General features: G+C 47.5%; 1 protein-coding gene across 1 annotated transcript; it reads left to right on the forward strand.

The window, feature by feature from the left end:
• Nucleotides 1-1129: 1129 nt before the first annotated feature.
• LOC307198023 (carboxypeptidase inhibitor SmCI-like) lies at nucleotides 1130-19460 on the forward strand (the record flags this gene model as incomplete). The annotated part of the gene is made up of 6 exons (XM_079944606.1): nucleotides 1130-1247; nucleotides 4555-4744; nucleotides 13377-13445; nucleotides 13958-14085; nucleotides 18226-18421; nucleotides 19433-19460. 6 exons carry the CDS (start codon nucleotides 1130-1132, stop codon nucleotides 19458-19460), a joined length of 729 nt encoding a protein of 242 aa, XP_079800732.1.
• Nucleotides 19461-20821: the final 1361 nt, after the last annotated feature.

Consider the following 20821-nt stretch of genomic DNA (forward strand, 5'->3'; position numbering starts at 1 on the left):
CCTCAGGTTCCTCCTCTGTAACATGAGGAAATATCAAAAATTCTTCACCACCTCTTTTAAGATTTTTGAGGATTAGATGAGTTAATATATGTCAAGTAGTTAGGATAATGTCTGACACATCAAGAAGCTAAGTTTTATCTGCTGTAATGACATTATTATTATTATTACAAGGACTTTGACTTCTCAGGGAGAAGAATATATGTCTATTGCCTCCACTTCTTCCACAGAAACGCATGATGCTGGCAGCATTGACCTCATGTGACACTGGAAAACACAGGGCTCTGGGAGATTTAAGTCTTCAGGGCACAAAGTTAGGAAAAGGCAGAGCTGGTACCCAAACTGAGGTCCTATGGTTCCAAAACCACTGGGGGAGAGACAGGAGGATGGAGGCTATTGTGGGCGATCTTCCAAGCTCCCCTGAGGTCCACTCAGGCAGGCAGCTCTCCTGTTTCTGAAACCCGACGAGGGGAAATGGGAGGTCATGCTGTGGAGACGTGTTCAGCTCCCTGCTTCCCCTCTGCCCACACCCCTTACTCCTTTTTCTACTGAGAAAACAGGGTTGCTGCCTCAGGAGGGCTTCTGCCTGGGCCAGTGCCAGGTAAACAGCAAGGGTCCATCCAGCTGAGGAGCTGTGGCAATGGTTGCAGAAGGTGTCCTGTGTCACACCTGTCTTCTGAGTTAGGCAGTGGTAGGGGTGAGGGTGAAGCGCATAGTTCCCAGCTGTAATGAAACCTGCAGGAGTTGAAAAGGAGGACCTGAGCTAACACACTGTTGTTCACTTATCCATCCTTTGATTTGCTCTCATTCACTCATCACCGCCATGCACTGCTCTAGGTGCTGGGACGCTCCCTGAGTCAACATATTGGACAAAATTCCACCTGTGGGATCACAATCTGTGTTTCCACGAGACCCACAGGGAGAGTCAAGTCTGAGAAGCGCTGTTACTGGGCATTTGGCCCCAGCAGGCAGAAGCAGGTTAGGTGGGGAGATTACACAATAAACAGGACCCAGCCCAGCTCCACCCCTTCCTCACTCCCCTCCTCACTGCCTGTCCCACCCCTCAGCTGGGATATGAAAAGCTCTGTCAGCCCCCAGCTTTCCTCAGAAGCCCTCCTGCAAGGCCACGATCATGAGCCGGCTCTGCCTCTCCATCGCCCTTCTCGTCCTCCTGGGCACCCTGCTGGCCGGCATCCAGGGGGGTAAAACCAGCAACCACACCGAAGGTGAAACCAGCAACCAGGCCAAAGGTAAGTCCTGACCCACCTCTCCTCTACAGGCTGGGGGGAGGGGGGAGTGAGGGGAGTCCGTGGAAGGGGTTGGGGAGCAGGGGTGGGGTGGATGCTGACAGCCTCTCTGGATTTCTCCTGGGAAGTTGGGCAGTTGTAACTCCAGGGACATTTCCTCACTCTCAATAGGAAAAAAAATTAAAATTAAAAAATATATATGCCGCCTACCTCTACCAGATCAGGAATCCCATCTCTGAGACTCTCTATTCCTGGTCATTGCCATGTCCCTGAACTTCACTGTAGTGTAATAAGAAGATCAATATTTGATCCTTGCCCTGATCCTGGAACAGACCTCCAGAAACTCCTGGAATTTACTGGGGTTATTTTTGGTAATGAGGTGAGAAAAGGAAGGCCACGGAGAGACCTGTAGGATGGGGCTGGTCTCCAAAAAAACCCAGTCATGTGTTTAGAGGTTACAACTTTCAACAGCCCGCATTCCAGCATCTCTGGGGAGACGGGAGGGTATTGAGATGGAGATCAATCACCAATGGCCGATGATTCAATCAATACGCCTATTATTGACACCTCAATAAAGATCCATAAATATTGGGGATCAGAGAGCTTTCGGGGTGGTGAACACATGGAGGTGCTGTGAGGGGTTGCACTCCACTAGGGCACGGGGCCTCCGCACACCTCTATTCCCCCTTTGCCCTGCGTATCTCCTCCATTTCGCTGTCCCTGCGCTTTACCCTTTATAATAACCTGGGAACGGTAAGTAAAGGGTTTTCCTGAGTTCTGTCTGCACTTCTATTGGTTAGTGAACATGGAGGTGGGGTCATGGAACCTCCGATTCGTAGCCAGTCGGTCACAAGCATGAGTGACTCCGGACCACATGGCTCTCATTTGAAGTGAGGACAGTCTTGAGTCCTCAACCTGTGGGATCTGCACTAACTCCATGGATTTAGTATCAGAAGTAAATTGCCTTCTGGGATGCCCAGTGGGTGTTTAGGGAATTGTTTGGTGTTGGTAGAGACGCCACCTATTTGGTGTCAGGGAAAAACCAGAGTCAGTCTTCCCTGTGATTTGGGGGCTCCAGTGAGGCTTGGGACAGGGGAATAATGGAAGTTGGACACTGCAGCCAGAAACTCTTACCAGTTACCTGTATTTTCAGAATTCCTGGCAGAATCAGGTAGTTTATCTAATGGGTTGTGACATGACAGTATCTTGTCCTGACCCTATCACCCACATGCCATGTGTCCTGGGGCAAGTCTTCTGCAGTTTCCTCACTTGAAAACGGGAACCACGTTACATGGGTTTTTGAACAGCTTACCATTCATGAATTTAAAGAGTTTAAACACATTTCATGGCCAATTTTGTCCATTTTCCACCAAGATGTGTTAAATTGAAAAAATTTCTCTACCCACCTCCTTTGGGAAAGAAAAAATATTGAGGTGTCAAATAATGATTATTCCTCTAGGATTAAAATTAATCAGAAAGATGTGGGACCACTGAGCAGAGCAACTGCAGGGAAAGCAAGAAACACAGCGCTTCTGTGAGTTGCTCCTGGGACCAAGGCTGATACAGTCTTAGTAAAGGCTCAAGGCCCTTTCCTTTGTCCTCTTTTGACTATCATTTTATTACCCTCTCAGGATATGGAATGAGAGGTAGATTGATAATCACGTAGACCTGCCGCATCATCAAGGAGATTTTGCACTAACAGGAATTCCATTATCTCCATTCTATTCAATGACTGTGCGCTCGGCATGAGCATGAAATGGAAGATTCGTTCCCTGGCCATATATTTATTAAGTCCCTACAGGCTTGGTTTTTGGTGTGGGGAAAGCTGTAGACAGAATATGGAAAAATACCTTGCCTTCTCAGAGTGAGACCGACAATAGCAAAAGGGGAAATGCTCTGCTAGGTTATGAGTTTTTGAAGGTAGAGAGTGATGGGGATAAAAGAGGCTGTGCTCTTTCCGTAGACTGATCAGCGAAACCCTCTGTGATAAGGGGGTGTTGGAGCAGAGGCTGCAGAAAGAACGTGCCTGCTGTGAACCAGCGGCAGCAATTACCAGGGTGGCTGGAGCTGAGTGGGTGGGAGGGGAGCAGGGCGGAAGGGATGAGACCAAAGAGGCCATGGGGACAGGTCCTGACCAGCCTTGTAGGATGAGAATCGGAATTTGACTGTGAGAGAGATGGGGAGTCACTGAGGGACTGGTCATGGGAGCAACGGGATAGGATCCCTGTGGCTGCAGTGCAGAGAGTGGCCTCTAGGGGACCAAGGGCAGAGACAGAGGCCCAGGGAGCAGGCTGCTGCAGGGGTCCAGGTGAGCAATGATGGAACGAGTACCTATGTTGTTCCCTGGGTCGATGCCAGATGCATGTTCACAACATGAATCTCTTCCTCTGTTGAGGTTTCTATGGGGGCTTCATTATCTAGTCATGATGCCTTAAATCATTAGCCATTGGTGACTGTTCAACCTCCAGCTCCTCTCCGATCCCTGACGTTGGGTGGCGGGCTGAACTGCGGATGGGAGGCCACGAGGGAGAGGGTAGGAATGAAAGTTGCAAGCCTCCTGTCAGGCAGTGGTTTCCCCTGGCAACCAGAGCCCATTCTGGGGTTACTAGGGTCTTCCCAAAAGTCACCTAGTTCACATAACAAAAGACACTTTTTTTGCTTTCAGCACTTAGGAAATAGCAAGGTTTGTAAGAACTCTGTGCCAGGATATTACAAAGAACAAGTATATATATATATATATATATATATATATATATAGCTTATTATAAGTCACAGTATCAATATAGCGTCAATATTCAATTTAGAGAGTCCCTGTGCCGTAACAAAAGAGAACACCCTGGTATGTGTTCTTCATGCCTTTCTCCATTACAGCCTGATTCCTTCACACTTTTTTATTAATGGTGGAAACTCTTTACCATACAAGTAATGCAGAGAATAGTCTTATAAAACCCAGGTACCAGCTCCAATAATTACTGACATATGACGAATATTTTTTACCTTGTCTGCCGTTTTTTATTCTTTTTTGGTAGAGTTTTTGCAACCTAATCCAAGGCATCGTACCAATTAATCTTAAAATATTTCATGATGGAGATATCAATTTGTGCATGTTTCCCATATCATGTCACACCTAGGAACATTAATAATAATATCCCAGAAAGCAGGTTGTCAAATGGCCTTTTCAGTTTGACCCGTCCCCATAACCCTAACGTCTCTATTGCAAGACACACTGGTGGTTTCAGTTGTTGACATTGTAGACCAAACTGCGATGACGGTCCTCATAACTGACCCATAGCCCCTCCCATCCCATAAGGTTCTCAGCCTGCCTTCTGCCTGGAACCTCATCACACGGGTCCCTGCAGGGCCCGGAAGGTCAGGTACTTCTACAACGCCAAGTCCGGGCACTGCGACATGTTTATATACAGCGGCTGCCGAGGGAAGAACAACTTCCTGACGCCAGAGGACTGCATGAAGACCTGCGGTGGTCCTGTGGTGACCCACGGGTAAGGAAGGGGGCAGGACAGGGTGGGAGGGGAAGGGCTGAGAAAAAGAGATGGTGCTCAGGGGGCCACCCACCATTCACACTTGCACAGTGTCTTTCCTCCTCGCTGCCTCCCAGGACAAGTGGCTGCAGTGTCCTGTGAAACCGCACACTGAGCACATCCTCCACGGGCCAGCTTGGCAGAAGGTCACCCTAGAAGCCCCGTCATGAGAATCTGAGCTTCCTCACATGCTCCCCTTTTCTCAGATGGGAACACTGAGTCAGCCACCCTACAGAGCATGTCCGAAGTTCTCCTGAGCTCCCCACCTAGGCTTGAAAAACTTCCTTCTTCTTGGTCATTCTGGTCCTGGGTGGACTGTGGTTGCATATTTCTGGGAAAGTCTAGGATCTGTCAAGGTCAGCGGTGTCCAGGTCTGGGGCTTCAGAGATGTCAATCAGCAAGTTCCTTTCTTTTTGCAGAGGACCTGCGAACTGTACCACCCCGAAACCCTGAAGTCAAGGAGGAGCCACGCGGGGCTGGGCTGTGGCTGCTTCTGAAACAGTGTGATCTCCTCTGAGTCCGTCTCAACCCCACCCTCCTCAGCAGAACCCTGCCTCTCTCCTTCCCCCATGGGTCTACTTGCCTTAGTTCTGTCTCATCCAGTGGATTCTAAGCACCATGAGAACAAGTCTTCCCTTTATCCCTAGCACTTAGCACAGGTCCTGGCATAGAGGAGATGGTCCATAATTATTTAAGGAAGGAAGGAGTGAATGCAAGAGCACATTCCTCATGTCAGGATTCTTGTCTCAAGCCACATCCTCACTGCATCCTCACCTTCATCCCCCACCCCACCATCACTGCTCTCCTTGTGGGTGGCCAAGGTGGAAATTCTGGCATCCAGTTCTCAGTATCCGTGGTGGCAGAGGTCTTTTCAATAAAGAAGCCCCTTTCCCTCGCAGTGATGTTGTACATTTTCCTTCTGTCGCTTCAAACAGTCTGGCTTATATTCCAATAAATTCAAATTAAACTAACTGGAGTGGATTCTGCGGTTTGCCCCTAAGAACCTTCACCACTAGGGTCCACGGAGATGCGGGTCCTTCGCACTCTTCTGCAGAGCAGCCGGCACCTCCCCTTTTCCTGTCCTCACACTGGGCCCTGCCGGGTATAGGAAGCAAACCCATTACAGCACCATCTACCTCTGAGTGGCTACCCCAAGCGACACTAAAACCCGGGTGAGAGACACCTCAGCATGAAAGCTTCTTTCTTTACTTCTTGGGCCAGGTCAAATCTGGGTGCAGAGGTTGCTCTCCTGGACTCTCAGAAGAACAAAGAAAGGAGTATGGGACTCAGTTGTCCATTTGCAGTAGGAATCCCCTTGCCTGAGGTCACGTGTGGGGAGGGGCTTCTTACTTCAGTTACAGAAGGGCAACTGCCCTTTCAGTGTGCCTGGCTCTGTGTTAACATTTTGCCTGCATTCTTCTATTAATCATCCTAAGAATCCTTCAAGGGCGGAAGCAGTGACACGGAGATGTCACTTAGCTGCCGTAGGAGTTTTGTAACACAGCAGGTCCCACCTCTCCCAAATAGAGCGACTTTGACAATGTTTTCACGCTCCTGCCTTGGGAAGATGTGGGCCGCAGGCACCTTTGGAGAACCGAGAGTATCTGCTTCACTGCAGATGAGGAAAGGGAGGCACGGGGACCACAGCAAGCATAGTATTCAAATAAACAAGGACGCAGATGGCGCTGATTCCATTACTCACTTCCTTATAGTCTTGGGCAAATTCCCAACATCTCTCAGCTTTACTTTCTTTAATTATAAAATAAGGATAATGCTTGTACTTTTTAACTAGCCAGAGACGTCTCTAGCTTGTACTTTTTTTTTTTTTTTTGCGGTACGTGGGCCTCTCACTGTTGTGGCCTCTCCCGCTGCGGAGCACAGGCTCCGGACGCGCAGGCTCAGTGGCCATGGCTCACGGGCCCAGCCTCTCCGCGGCATGTGGGATCTTCCCGGACCGGGGCACGTACCCGCGTCCCCTGCATCGGCAGGCGGACTCTCAACCACTGCGCCACCAGGCAAGCCCTAGCTTGTACTTTTTAACTAGCCAGAGACACCTAGAAACACTCCCTTTCCTAGTTGAACTAGTTGGGTTTATTACTCACTGCAGCAAGGAATAAGAATCACCTTGGAAGACAATATGATATCTCATTAAGAGAATGTTAGATAGAACTTATAGGATGAGGGCTTGTGTTAGGTGATTTGGTTGGCGGGGGTGTGTGTTTCAGGAAGCTGACTCTGCTCTGGATGGATGCTCTCAGGAAATGGGGCATTTCTCTGAATGGGTATCTTAACTCTAAGAAGGGAAGACTAGCTAGAGGTTACAGCTGTACTTGGTAAAGACGTAGCAGTCACTCAATACAGGGGAATGCTTGGATATTTTGGTGGTTTGTATAATTTACCTCTTTTTGCCTGTGTTCAAACATCATTACCGAATGTCCTATTTTTGTCTTGATCCATCATGCACACAGAATGACCTTGTCTGATGTTGAAGGTTTCTGAAATAGTGCTGTTGAGTAGGAGAACGTAAAGCGCACTGTGATGTCAGGTCAGGTCTTAGAACTCAGAGACTGCATTTCTCTTTCTCTATCAATCTCATAAAGTTGTGAGGACAGTTAAAAAGATATGATATTTGTTAAATGCTTTGTACAAGTATTGGCAGAGTAAACTTTTAGTGAATGTGTAATCAGATAATGGTAAGAGTAATACTATAAATATATTTATTTAATAATTATTAATATATAACAGTGAATGGGGAAATGACTTGGTATTCATGAAAAGAGATTGGCTCCAGTAACTCACTGTGTTGCTGTGTGATCTTGGGCAAGTCACTTCACCTCTCTGAGCCACAGATTCTTTCTTTGTAAAAGAGGATGATGGTATGTGCCTTAAGAAATCCCCAGGTTTGGGCCCTTTTGAGGACCATGTTGATTAGGCTGCTCAAGTTCTCTGCACACCACTTACAAAAGCAAATTTTCTAGAAGCACATAGAGGTTTAGTTTCCTTGGTTCCTGACTGCTTTTTAAATGTGCTGTGGACTGTAGTAAAGGAACAAATAGCATTGATTGCTGAAGTGTCCCCTTCTAGAAGTCCACCCTCATGAAGTTCTCCCAGTGCCAGAGGAGAGCCACAGTCTCTCTTCCAAATAGGTCTCCTTCTTTGTCAGAGGTAACCAAAAACCCTCTTGCTTCAGTGATTGACCTTACCCCTATTCTGCCCTTTTCCCACCCCACCTTGCCTTTATTATACCCCCTGATCAAAGGGGCTAAGTGTTAACTGTCATATAGCTCACTATTGTTCTTATTACAAGGACTTTGACGTTGCAGGGAGACAGAATACATGTCTGTTGCCTCCACTGCTTCCTCAGCAACCTCACGACGTGGGCAGCACGGGTCTCATGCGGTACCTGATGACAAGGGGCTCTGGCAGATTTCTGGCCCCAGGTCACAAAGTTAGGAAAAGGGAGAGGTGGGACGCAAACTGAGGTCCTCCAATCCCAAAACCACTGGTGGAGAGATCCGAGTGGGGGGTGGTTTGCAGGGGATCATTGAGAAGTGCTGTTACTGGGCATTTGGTCCCAGCAGGCAGAAGCAGGAAGCCTGCTTATGTGGGGAGACAATAATTACACAATAAGGAAAAAGGCTTATACCTGTCCATGTTTCCAACCACAGACCACTAGAAACAGTCCACTTACAAACTGAACGAGTTGGGTTTATTACTCACTGCAGCAAGGGACAATGAATGATATAGCATCTCATTAAGAGGTTGTTGAAGGACTTAAAGGATGTGGGTTTCCCTGAGGTTATTTGCAGGAGAGTTTCAGGAAGCTGGCTTTGCTCAGGATGGATGCTGTAAGGAAGTGGGGCAGTTCTATGATCAGGTGTCTTCATCTTATTCTGAAGTGAACTTTCAGCTGAGAACTGAGGAGGTACAACCAACGGACTTTGCTATGAGATTGCTCACAGGGAGTGAGAAAAAGGTAGAATGAAGGACAGCACTCAGCCTTCTGGGGGAAGGTAGGGGAAGCAAGTCTTTAGAAGGAAAGACAATAAATTCAGTTTGGTCAACGTTGAGTCCATGGTGCTTCTAGAACACTTAGGCAAAGATGTTGAGCAGACATTGATTCGTTCATTCCCTTGTTCATGAAATGTTTATTAGGGATAAAATATGTGACGACTGAAACCTTTGATCAGAGTCCATGGCTTCAAACTCTGGCTCTGCCAATTCACTAGCAGTGTGGCCTAATCAATTTGCTAGCATTATACATTTGTGAGCACATATAGATCTTGAATTGTGTCCATAGAGAGGGAGTCATCCTTCCATTTACATAGAAGGAAACTGAGGCTCAGAGAAGGGGGAAGTATTGCTAGTAGCTCAGAGGGCGAAAGTAGCAGAGGCAGTTCCCTGTCGCGATGTGTTGGTAAAAGTAACTGAGTGGATGAGAATGTCTAAGTAACTCTGAGAGAGGTAGAATTCATAATATAAAACATCCGTTACCACTTATTGACAACCTACTATGTGCCAAGCCCTGCACGTACATCCTAATGTCTCAATATTGCAACAATTTTAATAAGTTTTGCTTCTGTTTGAGAGTGATACAAGCTGAAGCTCAGAGGTTTCAGCCCTTCTCCAAGGTCACATAACCAATACTGGCAGGGGCTGGGATCCAAGCTTATCACTCTCTGTCTCCCATGATTTTCCTTGAAAGACGTTGGAGATCTGTGTGTTCAAAAGCCCCGGAGATTCCCCAGAAGATATTCAAAGTTCTTCAAATGGGGAACCTCTGCTTTTCATTATTATTTTTCTGTGTGTACTGAGACCAAGTGGAAACCAATTTTGGTAAAGAATTTTGTTCGCATTTATGCCATGAGGGCCTTACCTGTGAGTTAGAGGAGGAGGATGGCTGAGAAAAGGCCACTGGATAGAAAAATGCGGAACTTGGTGGTGACCCTGGTAAAGGCAGCAGATCTCGCTGGTTATGAGCAACAGAAACTGACTCTGGCTATTGGGAGCAGAGAAGGAATTTGTGGCAACGGTGTGGGGATGTAGTGGCATCCATTCTCCCTTCCTGATTGTACCCTTAAGTGAGATCCTTCTGGACTCTTCTGTTGGCACCCATAGCACTAACTGATGTAGTTCAGCTCACGGACTGAGGGGAGTGCTGAAAGGTCCCAGCTTGGAAAGGATGGTAAGCGAGGAAGAACTAAGGTCTTCCCAGGCCACCTCTGAATGACCTCCATTTTTAGGTCTTTTGGGATTCATTGATCAAGGTTAAATTCCAGGGAGAACATCTGATTGGCCACTCTTGGTCTGGGGGTAGAGCAGGCACTTTGACTGACACCCAATCCCATCAGTCCTGGGTGGGGGAAGAGTCATTCCTCAAGCAAAATCAGGCTACTGTATCAGGAAAAGGACAAAGAGACGCTAGGTGACAAAACAACAAAATAGCTCCTATCCTCAGAGAGAGAAGTTTCCATGGAGAGAAGGGAGTTTGAATGGGTCCAACAGTCCAAGAGGGGAATGCTCCATTGTATGGTGAAAGGCATAATCCTTGTTCCTGGGAATTTCTCATATCTTCAATGTCACTTGTTTACAGTCATCTTAGAGTGGGCATGTCTACATCTGACTCATGTGTCCTCCTATTTTAACCTTTCCTTTTCCCTTTCTATTTCTTTTCTTCCTTTTTTGATAAATGTAATTTTACTCTCATGACGTCTTGTCCACAATCTTTGATGCATCATCTATGTTAATAGCAGATACATTTGCCTGTGTGTTGTTTGTGTGTTTGTGTATTTGTAACATTGAAATAAACGGGGCCACATGACTTATAGTTTCTGGCAAGTGTCTCCTTTCTGATTTTCTGCTGTTTTAACCTCCAGCACGTCACTTTCCCTTAGCTGAATTTCAGTTGCTTCATCTGTAAAATAGGAATAATAATACTTAGTTCGGAAGATTGTTAAATAAGAACAAGCTACCTTTTACTGAACACTTACTGTGAGCCCACCCCAGGGGTCACAAATTTGAATTCCTTCCAGGCCAGGTGATTGATGGGGATGGAAATATTTGGAGTGGGAGTGGGGCTGGGGGGACAATAAGGCATGGTGGGGATTATGGAAACTGGAGAGAACGCTCCCCTCATGAGAAGAGAGCAGCTCTACTTAGCTTAGCTCATGTTTTTCAAAGTGTGGTCCCTTGAGCGGTACCATCAGCAGCCCCAGAAACCTGTTTGATGCAGAAACTCAGGTCCCGCCCCTGTCTTACTGAAGCAAAACTCTGCAGGTGGAGATCTCAAATCTGTGTCTGAACGCCTGGCTAAGTGATTCTGATTTTCACTCAAGTTTGAGACTCACGGCTCTTGTTAAATTGCAGGACTGTGTTGCCAAATCATTTACTTTCCCAACAATGCCAGAAATTCTCTTTTATATGAAATCCCCCACTGTTAAATTTTGGCAAAAGTTTCAAAATTATAAAATGTACTGTTTGGCTAAAAATACTTATATATTCTAGCCAGATTGCAAGCTCTGGTTTATGCTTTTCCTTTCAATCTTTAAAATAATCCTAAAAACCCAGTACTCATGACACCTCTTTTAAAGAGGAAGACTAAGGGACTCCCCTGGCGGTGCAGTGGTTAGGTCTCTGCGCTTCCAATGCAAGGGGTGCGGGTTAGATCCCTGATTGGGGAACTATATCCCACGTGCTGCGCGACCAGGCCAAATAAATATATAAAATTTAAAATAAGGAAGGAGGAAGACTACGTACCTCCAAAAAGTGAGGTGCTGTTATATCGCATAGCCAGAAAGGGGCCACCCATGTCTTGGGTATGAATGTACCTCTCACAGGGCACAGCATCACAAACAGATAAACATCTTCTGCCTGCCCCGGGTGCATTCCATCCATTTCACAAAGGGGCCCTAGATAGCATGGATTCCAAGATTCTCATTTTTCAGAGGGAAAAACTGAGGATTACAAGCAGAGATATGACCTGGGGTCACACAGTGCTGGGATCACTGGTCTTTATCCAGAATACAACCCCTGAGATGTTCCCGCCTTGCGATTTCTCTGAAGATGCCCCCAGGGGCCGGGAAGGCTTGAAACTAGAGACTCAGGCACTCCTGAGCAGGGAGGTGGGAGGTGGAGGGAGGACAGGCCCCTCGGGGGTCCCTGGGTCTGGGGGCCTCTAACCTGGACCAGAGGGAGGAGGACATTGGGAGAGAAAGACAGACACATGAGAGAGGAGGATGGAAAAAAGTGGAATCTCTGCTGTTAGGCGGGGGGTATCTGCTGTTCCCTGGTCTCAGATGGACAGACTGAGGCAGGAAGAGGGGCAGGACCAGAGGGCCTCCTGAGCTAGAATCCTAGTTGTGCCGTCTGCTGGTTGTGGGTCCTGAGCAAGTCGCTTCACCTCTCCGAGCCTCTGCTTTCTCGCTGGCAAAATGGGATGAGCATCCCAGATGTGGTAGGGTCGACATGAGGCTAAATGAAATCACACATGTGAAATGTCTCAGGAGAGAGCAGACCCTCCACACACAGTGGCTTGTTTTGTGGGTACCCCGCTCCTGAAGCCCTTCTGTCCGGGGGCAGCTCGGTATTGAGAGCTCCTGCCCTTCTCAGTGGAAAGGGTGACTTTGTGCGAGGAAGACAGCCCCTCCCGCCCTCTGCAGCTCATCACCCAGCTGTGCGCCCGCTTGACACTTGGCTGGGCTTGCTCCTGGGGCTTCTGGGCATTGAGCCAGCTCCCTTCTCCTTGACCCTGGAAGTGGAGCGCAGGGTGTGTGTGTGTGTGTGTCTGTGTGTGTGTGTGTGTTTGTGGAAGAATGCGTGTCTGTGTGTAGATGAGTGAGGGGGTGTGCGGCTTGGTGCTACATGATTGTAACTGGGAGTGAATGTATGGGAGTGAAGAGATTGCGGGTGTGTAAGCCCTGACACGTGCACTATCGTTTACAGCTTACATCGCAGCAGAGTGCATGTGCACAGACTCTGAAGCCGGATCCCTGGGTTCAGATACTCTCTCTACAAGGTATGACCTCAGGCAAATTATTTCCTGTTACCTCAGGTTCCTCCTCTGTAACATGAGGAAATACCAAGAGTTTCTTTCCCTCTTTTAGGATTTTTGAGGATTTGATGAGTTAATATGTGTCAAGTGCTTAGGATAATGCCTGACACATAGAAGAAGCTAAGTTTTTTCTGCTGTCATTACTATTATTTTCATTACAAAGACTGTGACTTTGCAGGGAGAAGGAATTTATGTCTGTTGCCTCCACTGCTTCCACAGCAACCCTGTGATGTGGGCAGCACGGATCTCAGGTGACACCTGATGATACTGGGGCTCTGGGAGGTTTAAGTCCTCAGGCAGAAAGTTAGGAAAAGACAGAGCTGGTACCCAAACTGAGGTCCAAGAATGCCCAAACCACTGGCGGAGAGACAGCAGGAGGGGGGCTCTTGCAGGCGACCTTCCAAGCTCCCCTGAGGTCCACTCAGGCAGGCAGTTCTCCTGTTTCTGAAACCAGGTGAGGGGCGGTGGGAGGTCATGCTGTGGAGACGTGTTCAGCTCCCTGCTTCCCCTCTGCTTACACCCCTTACTCCTTTTTCTACCCAGAAAACACGGTTCCTTCCCCAGAGGACACGCCTTCTTCCAGTTCAGCTTCAGCCTGCACCTCAGTGCCAGGTAAACAGCAAGGGTCCATCCAGCTGAGAAGCTGTGGCAATGGTTTCAGGAAGGTGTCCTGGCGTCACACCTTTCTTCTGAGTTAGGTAGGGGTAGGGGTGTGGGTGACTGGTATTGATGCTGAGATGGGATGACACCTGCAGGAGCTGAAAAGAAGGACCTGAGCTAACATACTTCTGATCACTTATCTGTCCTTTGATTTGCTCTCATCCACTCACTGACCATTCATCACCTGCCATGCACTGCTCTAGGTGCTGGGACGCTCCCTGAGTCAACATATTGGACAAAAGTCCACCTGTGGAATCACAATCTGTGTTTCCACGAGACCCACAGGCAGAGTCAAGTCTGAGAAGCGCTGTTACTGGGTATTTGGCCCCAGCAGGCAGAAGCAGGTTAGGTGGGGAGATTAAGCAATAAACAGGACCCAGCCCAGCTCCACCCCTTCCTCACTCCCCTCCTCACTGCGTGTTCCACCCCTCAGCTGGGATATGAAAAGCTCTGTCAGCCCCCAGCTTTCCTCAGAAGCCCTCCTGCAAGGCCACGAACATGAGCCGGCTCTGCCTCTCCATCGCCCTTCTCGTCCTCCTGGGCACCCTGGTGGCCTGCACCTCAGGGGGTAAACACAAGAGCCATGCCAAAGGTAAGTCCCGGCTCACCTCTCCTCCACAGACTGGGGAGGGATGAGGGGAGTCCATGGAGGGGCTGGGGAGCAGGGTTGGGGTGGGTGCTGACAGCCTCTCTGGATTTCTCCTGGGAAGTTGGGCAGTTGTAACTCCAGGGGCATTTCATGACTCTCAACAGGAAAAAAATTAGAAGTCAAAATTTTAAAATATATATCCCGCCTACCTCTACCAGATCAGGAATCCCATCTCTGACACTCTCTATTCCTGGTCAGTGCCGTGTCCCTGAACTTCACTGTAGTGTAATAAAAGGATCAATATTTGATCCTTGCCCTGGTTCCTGGAACAGACCTCCTGAAACTCCTGGAATTTACTGTCTTTTTTATGGCAATGAGGTGAGTAAAGGAATGGGACCCGAGAGAACTTCAGGGTGGGGTTCATCTCCAGAAAAACCCAATCATGTGTTTAGAGGCTAGAATTTTCATCACCCCACATCCCAGCATCTCTGGGGGGAAGGGAGGGTATTGAGTTGGAGACCAATCACCAATGGCCGATGATTCAATCAATATGCCTATTATTGACACCTCAATAAAGATCCATAAACGTTGGGGATCAGAGAGCTTTCGGGGTGGTGAGCACATGGAGGTGCTGTGAGGGGTTGCGCTCCACTAGGGCACGGGGCCTCCGCACACCTCTGCTCCCCCTTTGCCCTGCGCATCTCCTCCATTTCGCTGTCCCTGCGCTTTACCCTTTATAATAACATGAGAACGGTAAGTAAAGGGTTTTCCTGATTTCGGTCACCACTTCTATTGGTTATTGAACATGGAGGTGGGGTCATGGAACCTCTGAGTTTTAGCCAGTGGGTTACAAGTGTAACTCGGGATCACGTGGCTGGCGTTTGAAGTAAGGACAGTCTTGAGCCCTCAACCTGTGGGATCTGCACTCACTCCACAGATTTACTGTCAGAAGTGAATTGACTTGTGGGATGCCCAGTGGATGTTTGGGGAATTGGTTAATGTTGGTAGAGTCACTACCCAGACTCACTCTTTCCTGTGATTCAGGGGCTTAGGTGAGACTCAGAGATAGGGAAGTAATGAACATGGGACACTGCACCCAGAAACTCTTACCAGTTATCTGTATTTTCAGAATTCCTGGCAGAATCACATAGTTTATCAAATGGGTTGTGACATGATAGTATCTTGTCCTGACCCTATGACCCACATGCCGTGTGTCCTGGGGCAAGTCTTCTGCAGTTTCCTCACTGAACAGGGGAACCATGTTACATGGGTTCTTTGAACAGCTTACCAGTCATGAATTTAAAGAGTTTAATCACATTTCACAGCCAATTTTATCCGTTTTCCACCAAGATGTGTTAATCTGAAAAAATTTCTCTACCCACCTCCTTTGGGCAAGAAAAAATATTTAGTTGTCAAATAATGATTATTCCTCTAGGATTAAAATTAATCAGAAAGACGTGGGACCACTGAGCTGAGCAACTGCAGGGAAAGCAAGAAACACAATGCTTGTGTGAGTTTCTCCTGGCACCAAGGCTGATATAATCTTAGTAAAGGCTCAAGTCCCTTTCCCTTGTCCCGCCAACCTTTAAAAAAAATATTTATTTATTTGCCTGTACCAGGTCTTAGTGGCAGCATGCAGGATCTTTTAGTTGCAGCATGCGGGCATGCAGAATCTTCAGTTGTGGCATTCAAACTCTTAGTTGCAGCATGTGGGATCTAGCTCCCTGACCAGGGATTGAACCCAGACCCCTGCATTGGGAGCACAGAGTCTTAACCACTGGACCACCAAGGAAGTCCCGCCTTTGTCCCCTTTTGACTATTATTTTATTATCCTTTTAAGATACAGAATGTTAAAGGTAGATTGATAATTATGTAGACCTTCCCCATCATCAGGTAGACTTTGCACTAACAGGAATTCAGTTATATCCATTCTATTCAGTGATTGTGCACTTGGCGTGAGCATGAAATGGAAGATTTATTCCCTTGCCATATATTTATTAAGTCCCTACGAAGCATGGTTCTTGGTGTGGGGAAAGAACTGTAGACAAAATATGGCAAAATACCTTGCCTTCTAGGAGGGAGACAGACAATAGCAAAAGGGGGGAATACTCTGCTAGGTTATGAGTGTTTTGAAGGTAGAGAGTGATGGGGATAAAGGAGGCTGTGCTCTTTCTGTAGACTGATCAGCGAAACCCTCTGTGATAAGGGGGCGTTGGAGCAGAGGCTGCAGAAAGAACGTGCCTGGTGTGTTTGAGCAGCAACAATTACCAGGGTGGCTGGAGCTGAGTGGGTGCGGGGGGGCGGGACGTGGAAGGAGATGAGGCAGAGAGGCCATGGGGGCAAGTAGGACTTTATAAGAATCAGAATTTGACTCAGAGAGATGGGGAGTCACTGATTGGTCGTGGGAGCAATGGGGTAGGACTCAAGTTGTAACAGGATCCCTGCGGCTGCAGTGTGCAGAATGGCCTCTGGGGGGCGAAGGGCAGAGACAGAGAGGCCCAGGGAGCAGGATGCTGCAGGGGTCCAGGTGAGCAATGATGGAACGTGCACCTATGTTGTTCCCTGGGTCGATGCCAGTCCTTTTGAATAACATGAATGTCTTGCTGTGTTTAGGTTTCTATGGAGGCTTCATTATCTAGTCATGATGCATTAAATCATTAGCCATTGGTGACTATTCGACCTCCAGCTCCTCTCCAATCTCTGAGGTTTGGGGCTGGGGAACTGTGGATGGAAGGCCTTGGAGGAGAGTAGGAATGAAAGTTGCAACTTTCCTGTCAGGCAGTGGTTTCCCCTGGCAACCAGAGCCTATTCTGGGGTTACTAGTTTCTTCCCAAAAGTCACCTACTTCACATAACAAAAGACACCGTTATTGGTCTCAGCATTTAAGAAATACCAAGGTTTTTAGGAACTTCCCTGGTGGTCCAGTTCGTAAGACGGCTTGCTCCCAATGCAGGGGGCCCAGGTTCCATCCCTTGTTGGGGAACTAGATCCCGCATGCATGCCGCACCTAAGAGTTCGCATACCACAGCTAAGAAGTTCGCATACCACAGCTAAGAAGTCCGCATGCTGCAACTAAAAGATCCTGCATGCTGCAACTAAGACCCGGTGCAGCCAAAATAAATAAATATAAAACAAAACAAACAAACAAAAAAATTCCTTAAAAAGAAAAAGAAATACCAAGGTTTTTAGGAACTCCGTGCCAGGAAAATGACAAAGAACAAATGTATATATTTCTTATTATAAATCACAGTATCAATATAGTGTCAATATTCAATTTATACAGTCCCCATGAGGTAACAAAAGTGAACACACTGGTATGTTTTCTTCATGCCTTTCTCCATTACAGCCTGATTCCTTCACACTTTTTTATTAATGGTGGAAACCTTTTACCATACAAGTAAGTGCAGAGAATAGTATTATAAAACCCATGTACCAGCTCCAATAATTATTGTTATATGGAGAATATTTTTTACCTGTGTCCTCCTTTTCTTAGAGTTTTTTTCTTTCCAACTTTATTGAGATATAATTGACATGGGTAGAGTTTTTTGTTTGTTTGTTTTTGGCTGCGTTGGGTCTTCATTGTTGCGCGCGGGCTTTCTCTAGTTGTGGTGAGCGGGGATACTCTTCGCTGCGGCGCGCAGGCTTCTCATTGCAGTGGCTTCTCTTGTTGTGGAGCACGGGCTCTAGGCACACAGGCTTCAGTAGCTGTGGCTGGCGGACTCTAGATCTCGGGCTCAGTAGTTGTGGCGCACGGGCTTAGCTGCTCTGCCCCATGCGGGATCTTCCCAGACCAGGGCTCGAACCCGTGCCCCCTGCATTGGCAGGCTGACTCTTAACCACTGCACCACCAGGGAAGCCCCAACATGGGTAGTTTTTTGAAGCTAATCAAGGGCATCATACCAATTAATCTGAAATACTTCATGAAGGAGATATAAACTTTTCCATGATTACCATATCATGGTCACACCTAGCAACATTAATACTAATGTCCCAGAAAGCAGGTTGTCAAATGGCCTTTTCAATTTGACCAGCCCCCAGAACGCTAACATTCTCTATCGCAAACTGGTGGTGTCAGTTGTTGACCTTGTAGACCAACCTGTGATGGCCACCCTCATAACTGACCCAGAGCCCCTCCCATTCCAGCAGATTCCCTGCCTGCCTTCTGCCTGGAACCTCATCACACGGGTCCATGCAGGGCCCGGACGATCAGGTACTTCTACAACGCCAAGTCCGGGCACTGCGACATGTTTATATACGGCGGCTGCCGAGGGAAGAAGAACAACTTCCCAACAGCACAGGACTGCATGAAGACCTGCGGTGGTCACATGGGGACCCATAGGTAAGAAAGGGGGCAGGACACGGTGAGAGGGGAAGGGCTGGGGAAAGAGATGGTGCTCAGGGGGCCACCCACCATTCACACTTGCACAGTGTCTTTCCTCCTCGCTGCCTCCCAGGACAAGTGGCTGCAGTGTCCTGTGAAACCGCACACTGAGCACATCCTCCACGGGCCAGCTTGGCAGAAGGTCACCCTAGAAGCCCCGTCATGAGAATCTGAGCTTCCTCACATGCTCCCCTTTTCTCAGATGGGAACACTGAGTCAGCCACCCTACAGAGCATGTCCGAAGTTCTCCTGAGCACCCCACCTAGGCTTGAAAAACTCACTTCCTTCTTCTTGGTCATTGTGGTCCTGGGTGGACTGTGGTTGCATATTTTGGGGAAAGTCTAGGATCTGTCGAGATGAGCGGTGTCCAGGTCTGGGGCTTCAGAGATGTCAATCAGCAAGTTCCTTTTTTTTTGCAGAGAACCTGCGAACTGTGCTCTCCCGAAACACTGAAGTCAAGGAGGAGCCACGCGGGGCTGGGCTGTGGCTGCTTCTGAAACAGTGTGATCTCCTCTGAGTCCGTCTCAACCCACCCTCCTCAGCAGAACCCTGCCTCTCTCCTTCCCCCATGGGTCTCCTTGCTTTAGCTCTGTCTCATCCAGTCAGCTCTAAGCACCATGAGAACAAGTCTTCCCTTTATCCTTAGCACTAAGCACAGTTCCTGGCACGAAGGAGACGGTCCATAATTACTTGAGGAAGGAAAGAATGAATGCAGATGCACATTCCTCACAGTGGCTGAGATCTTTTCAATAAAGAAGCCCCTTTCCCTCACAGTGATGTTGCTCATTTTCCTATCTGTGGCTTCAAGCTGTCTGTCTTATATTCCAATAAATTCATATTCAAATTAAACTAACCGGAGTGGATTCTGTTGTTTGCAACTAAGAACCTTAACCAATAGTGTCCATGGAAATGGTGGTCCTTCTCACTATTCTGCAGAGCAGTTGTCACCTCCCTTTTTCCTGTCCTCAGACTGGGCCCTACCAGGTATGGGAAGTAAACCCATTACAGCACCATCTACCTCTTAATGGCCACCCCAAGCTACACAAAAACCCGTGGGACAGACACCTCAACATGAAAGCTTTCGTTCCTTACTTCTTGGGCCAGGTCAAATTTGGGTGCACGTTGCTCTCCTGGACTCTCAGAAGGAGAAAAGAAGAAGCATGGGGCTTAATTGTCCATTTTTCCGAGGCAGCCCCTTGCCTGAGGTCACATGTGGGGAGGGGGCTTCTTACTACAGTTAAGGAAGGGCAACTACCCTTTTTGTGCGCCAGGCTCTGTGCTAGCATTTTGCCTGCATTCTTCGATTAATCATCCTAAGAATCCTTCAAGGGAGGAAATGGCGACATAGTGATGTCACTTAACTGCTGTATGAGTTTCCTAGCATAGGAGGTCCCAGCTCTCCCAAGTAGAGTGACTTTGACAATGTTTTCCTATTCCTGACTCTGGGAAGATGTGGGATGAACGCACCTTTGGAGAACAGAGAGTATCTGCTTCACTGCAGACGAGGAAAGTGAGTCACGGGGACCACAGCAAGTGTAGTATTTAAATTAAAAAGGATACAGATTGATGCTGGTTCTGTTACTTCTTTGTAGTCATGGGCAAATTTCTCAACATCTCTGAGCTTTACATTCTTTAATTATAAAATAAGGATAATGCTTGTACTTGCTAATGTCTCTAGCCAGAGACCACTAAAATCACTCCCATTCCTAGTTGAACTAGTTGGGTTTATTACTCACTGCAGCAAGGAATAGGAATCACCTTGGAAAACAATATGGTATCTTATTAAGAGAAAGTTAGAAAGAACTTATAGGACGTGGGCTTGTGTTGGGTGATTTTGGGGAGGATTTCAGGAAGCTGGCTTTCCTCTGGATGAATGCTGTCAGGAAGTGGGGCAGTTCTCCGAATGGGTATCTTTATCTTAACTCTAAGAAGGGAAGACTAGATAGCAGTTAGAGCTGTATTTGGTAAAACAGCATCAGTCACTTATATGAGGCAGAATAGGGGGATGCTTGGTCATTTGGGTGGCTTGTATAATTTAGCTGGTTTTGTCTGTATTTAAACATGATTACAGAGTGTCCTATTTTTGTCATGATATATCATGGTCCCAGGATGGCCTTGTTTGATGTTGATGTCTTGTGAAATGTTTACATTCATCAGGAGAACTTAAGGCCAGTGATGGTGCCAGGTCAGCCCCTGAATCAGAGGTTGCTTTTCTCCTTCTCTATCAATCTCAGAGAATTATGGTGAGAATTAAGAGGATGTGATATTTGTAAAATGCTTTGCACAAGTGTTGAGACTAAGCCCTCAATGAATGACTGTTCTGATTACAATAATGGTAGTAAATAAGTTGCAAATTGT

The sequence above is a fragment of the Stenella coeruleoalba genome, assembly GCF_951394435.1.
Source record: "Stenella coeruleoalba genome assembly, chromosome: 15".
In the NCBI taxonomy this organism is placed as follows: Eukaryota; Metazoa; Chordata; class Mammalia; order Artiodactyla; family Delphinidae; genus Stenella; species Stenella coeruleoalba.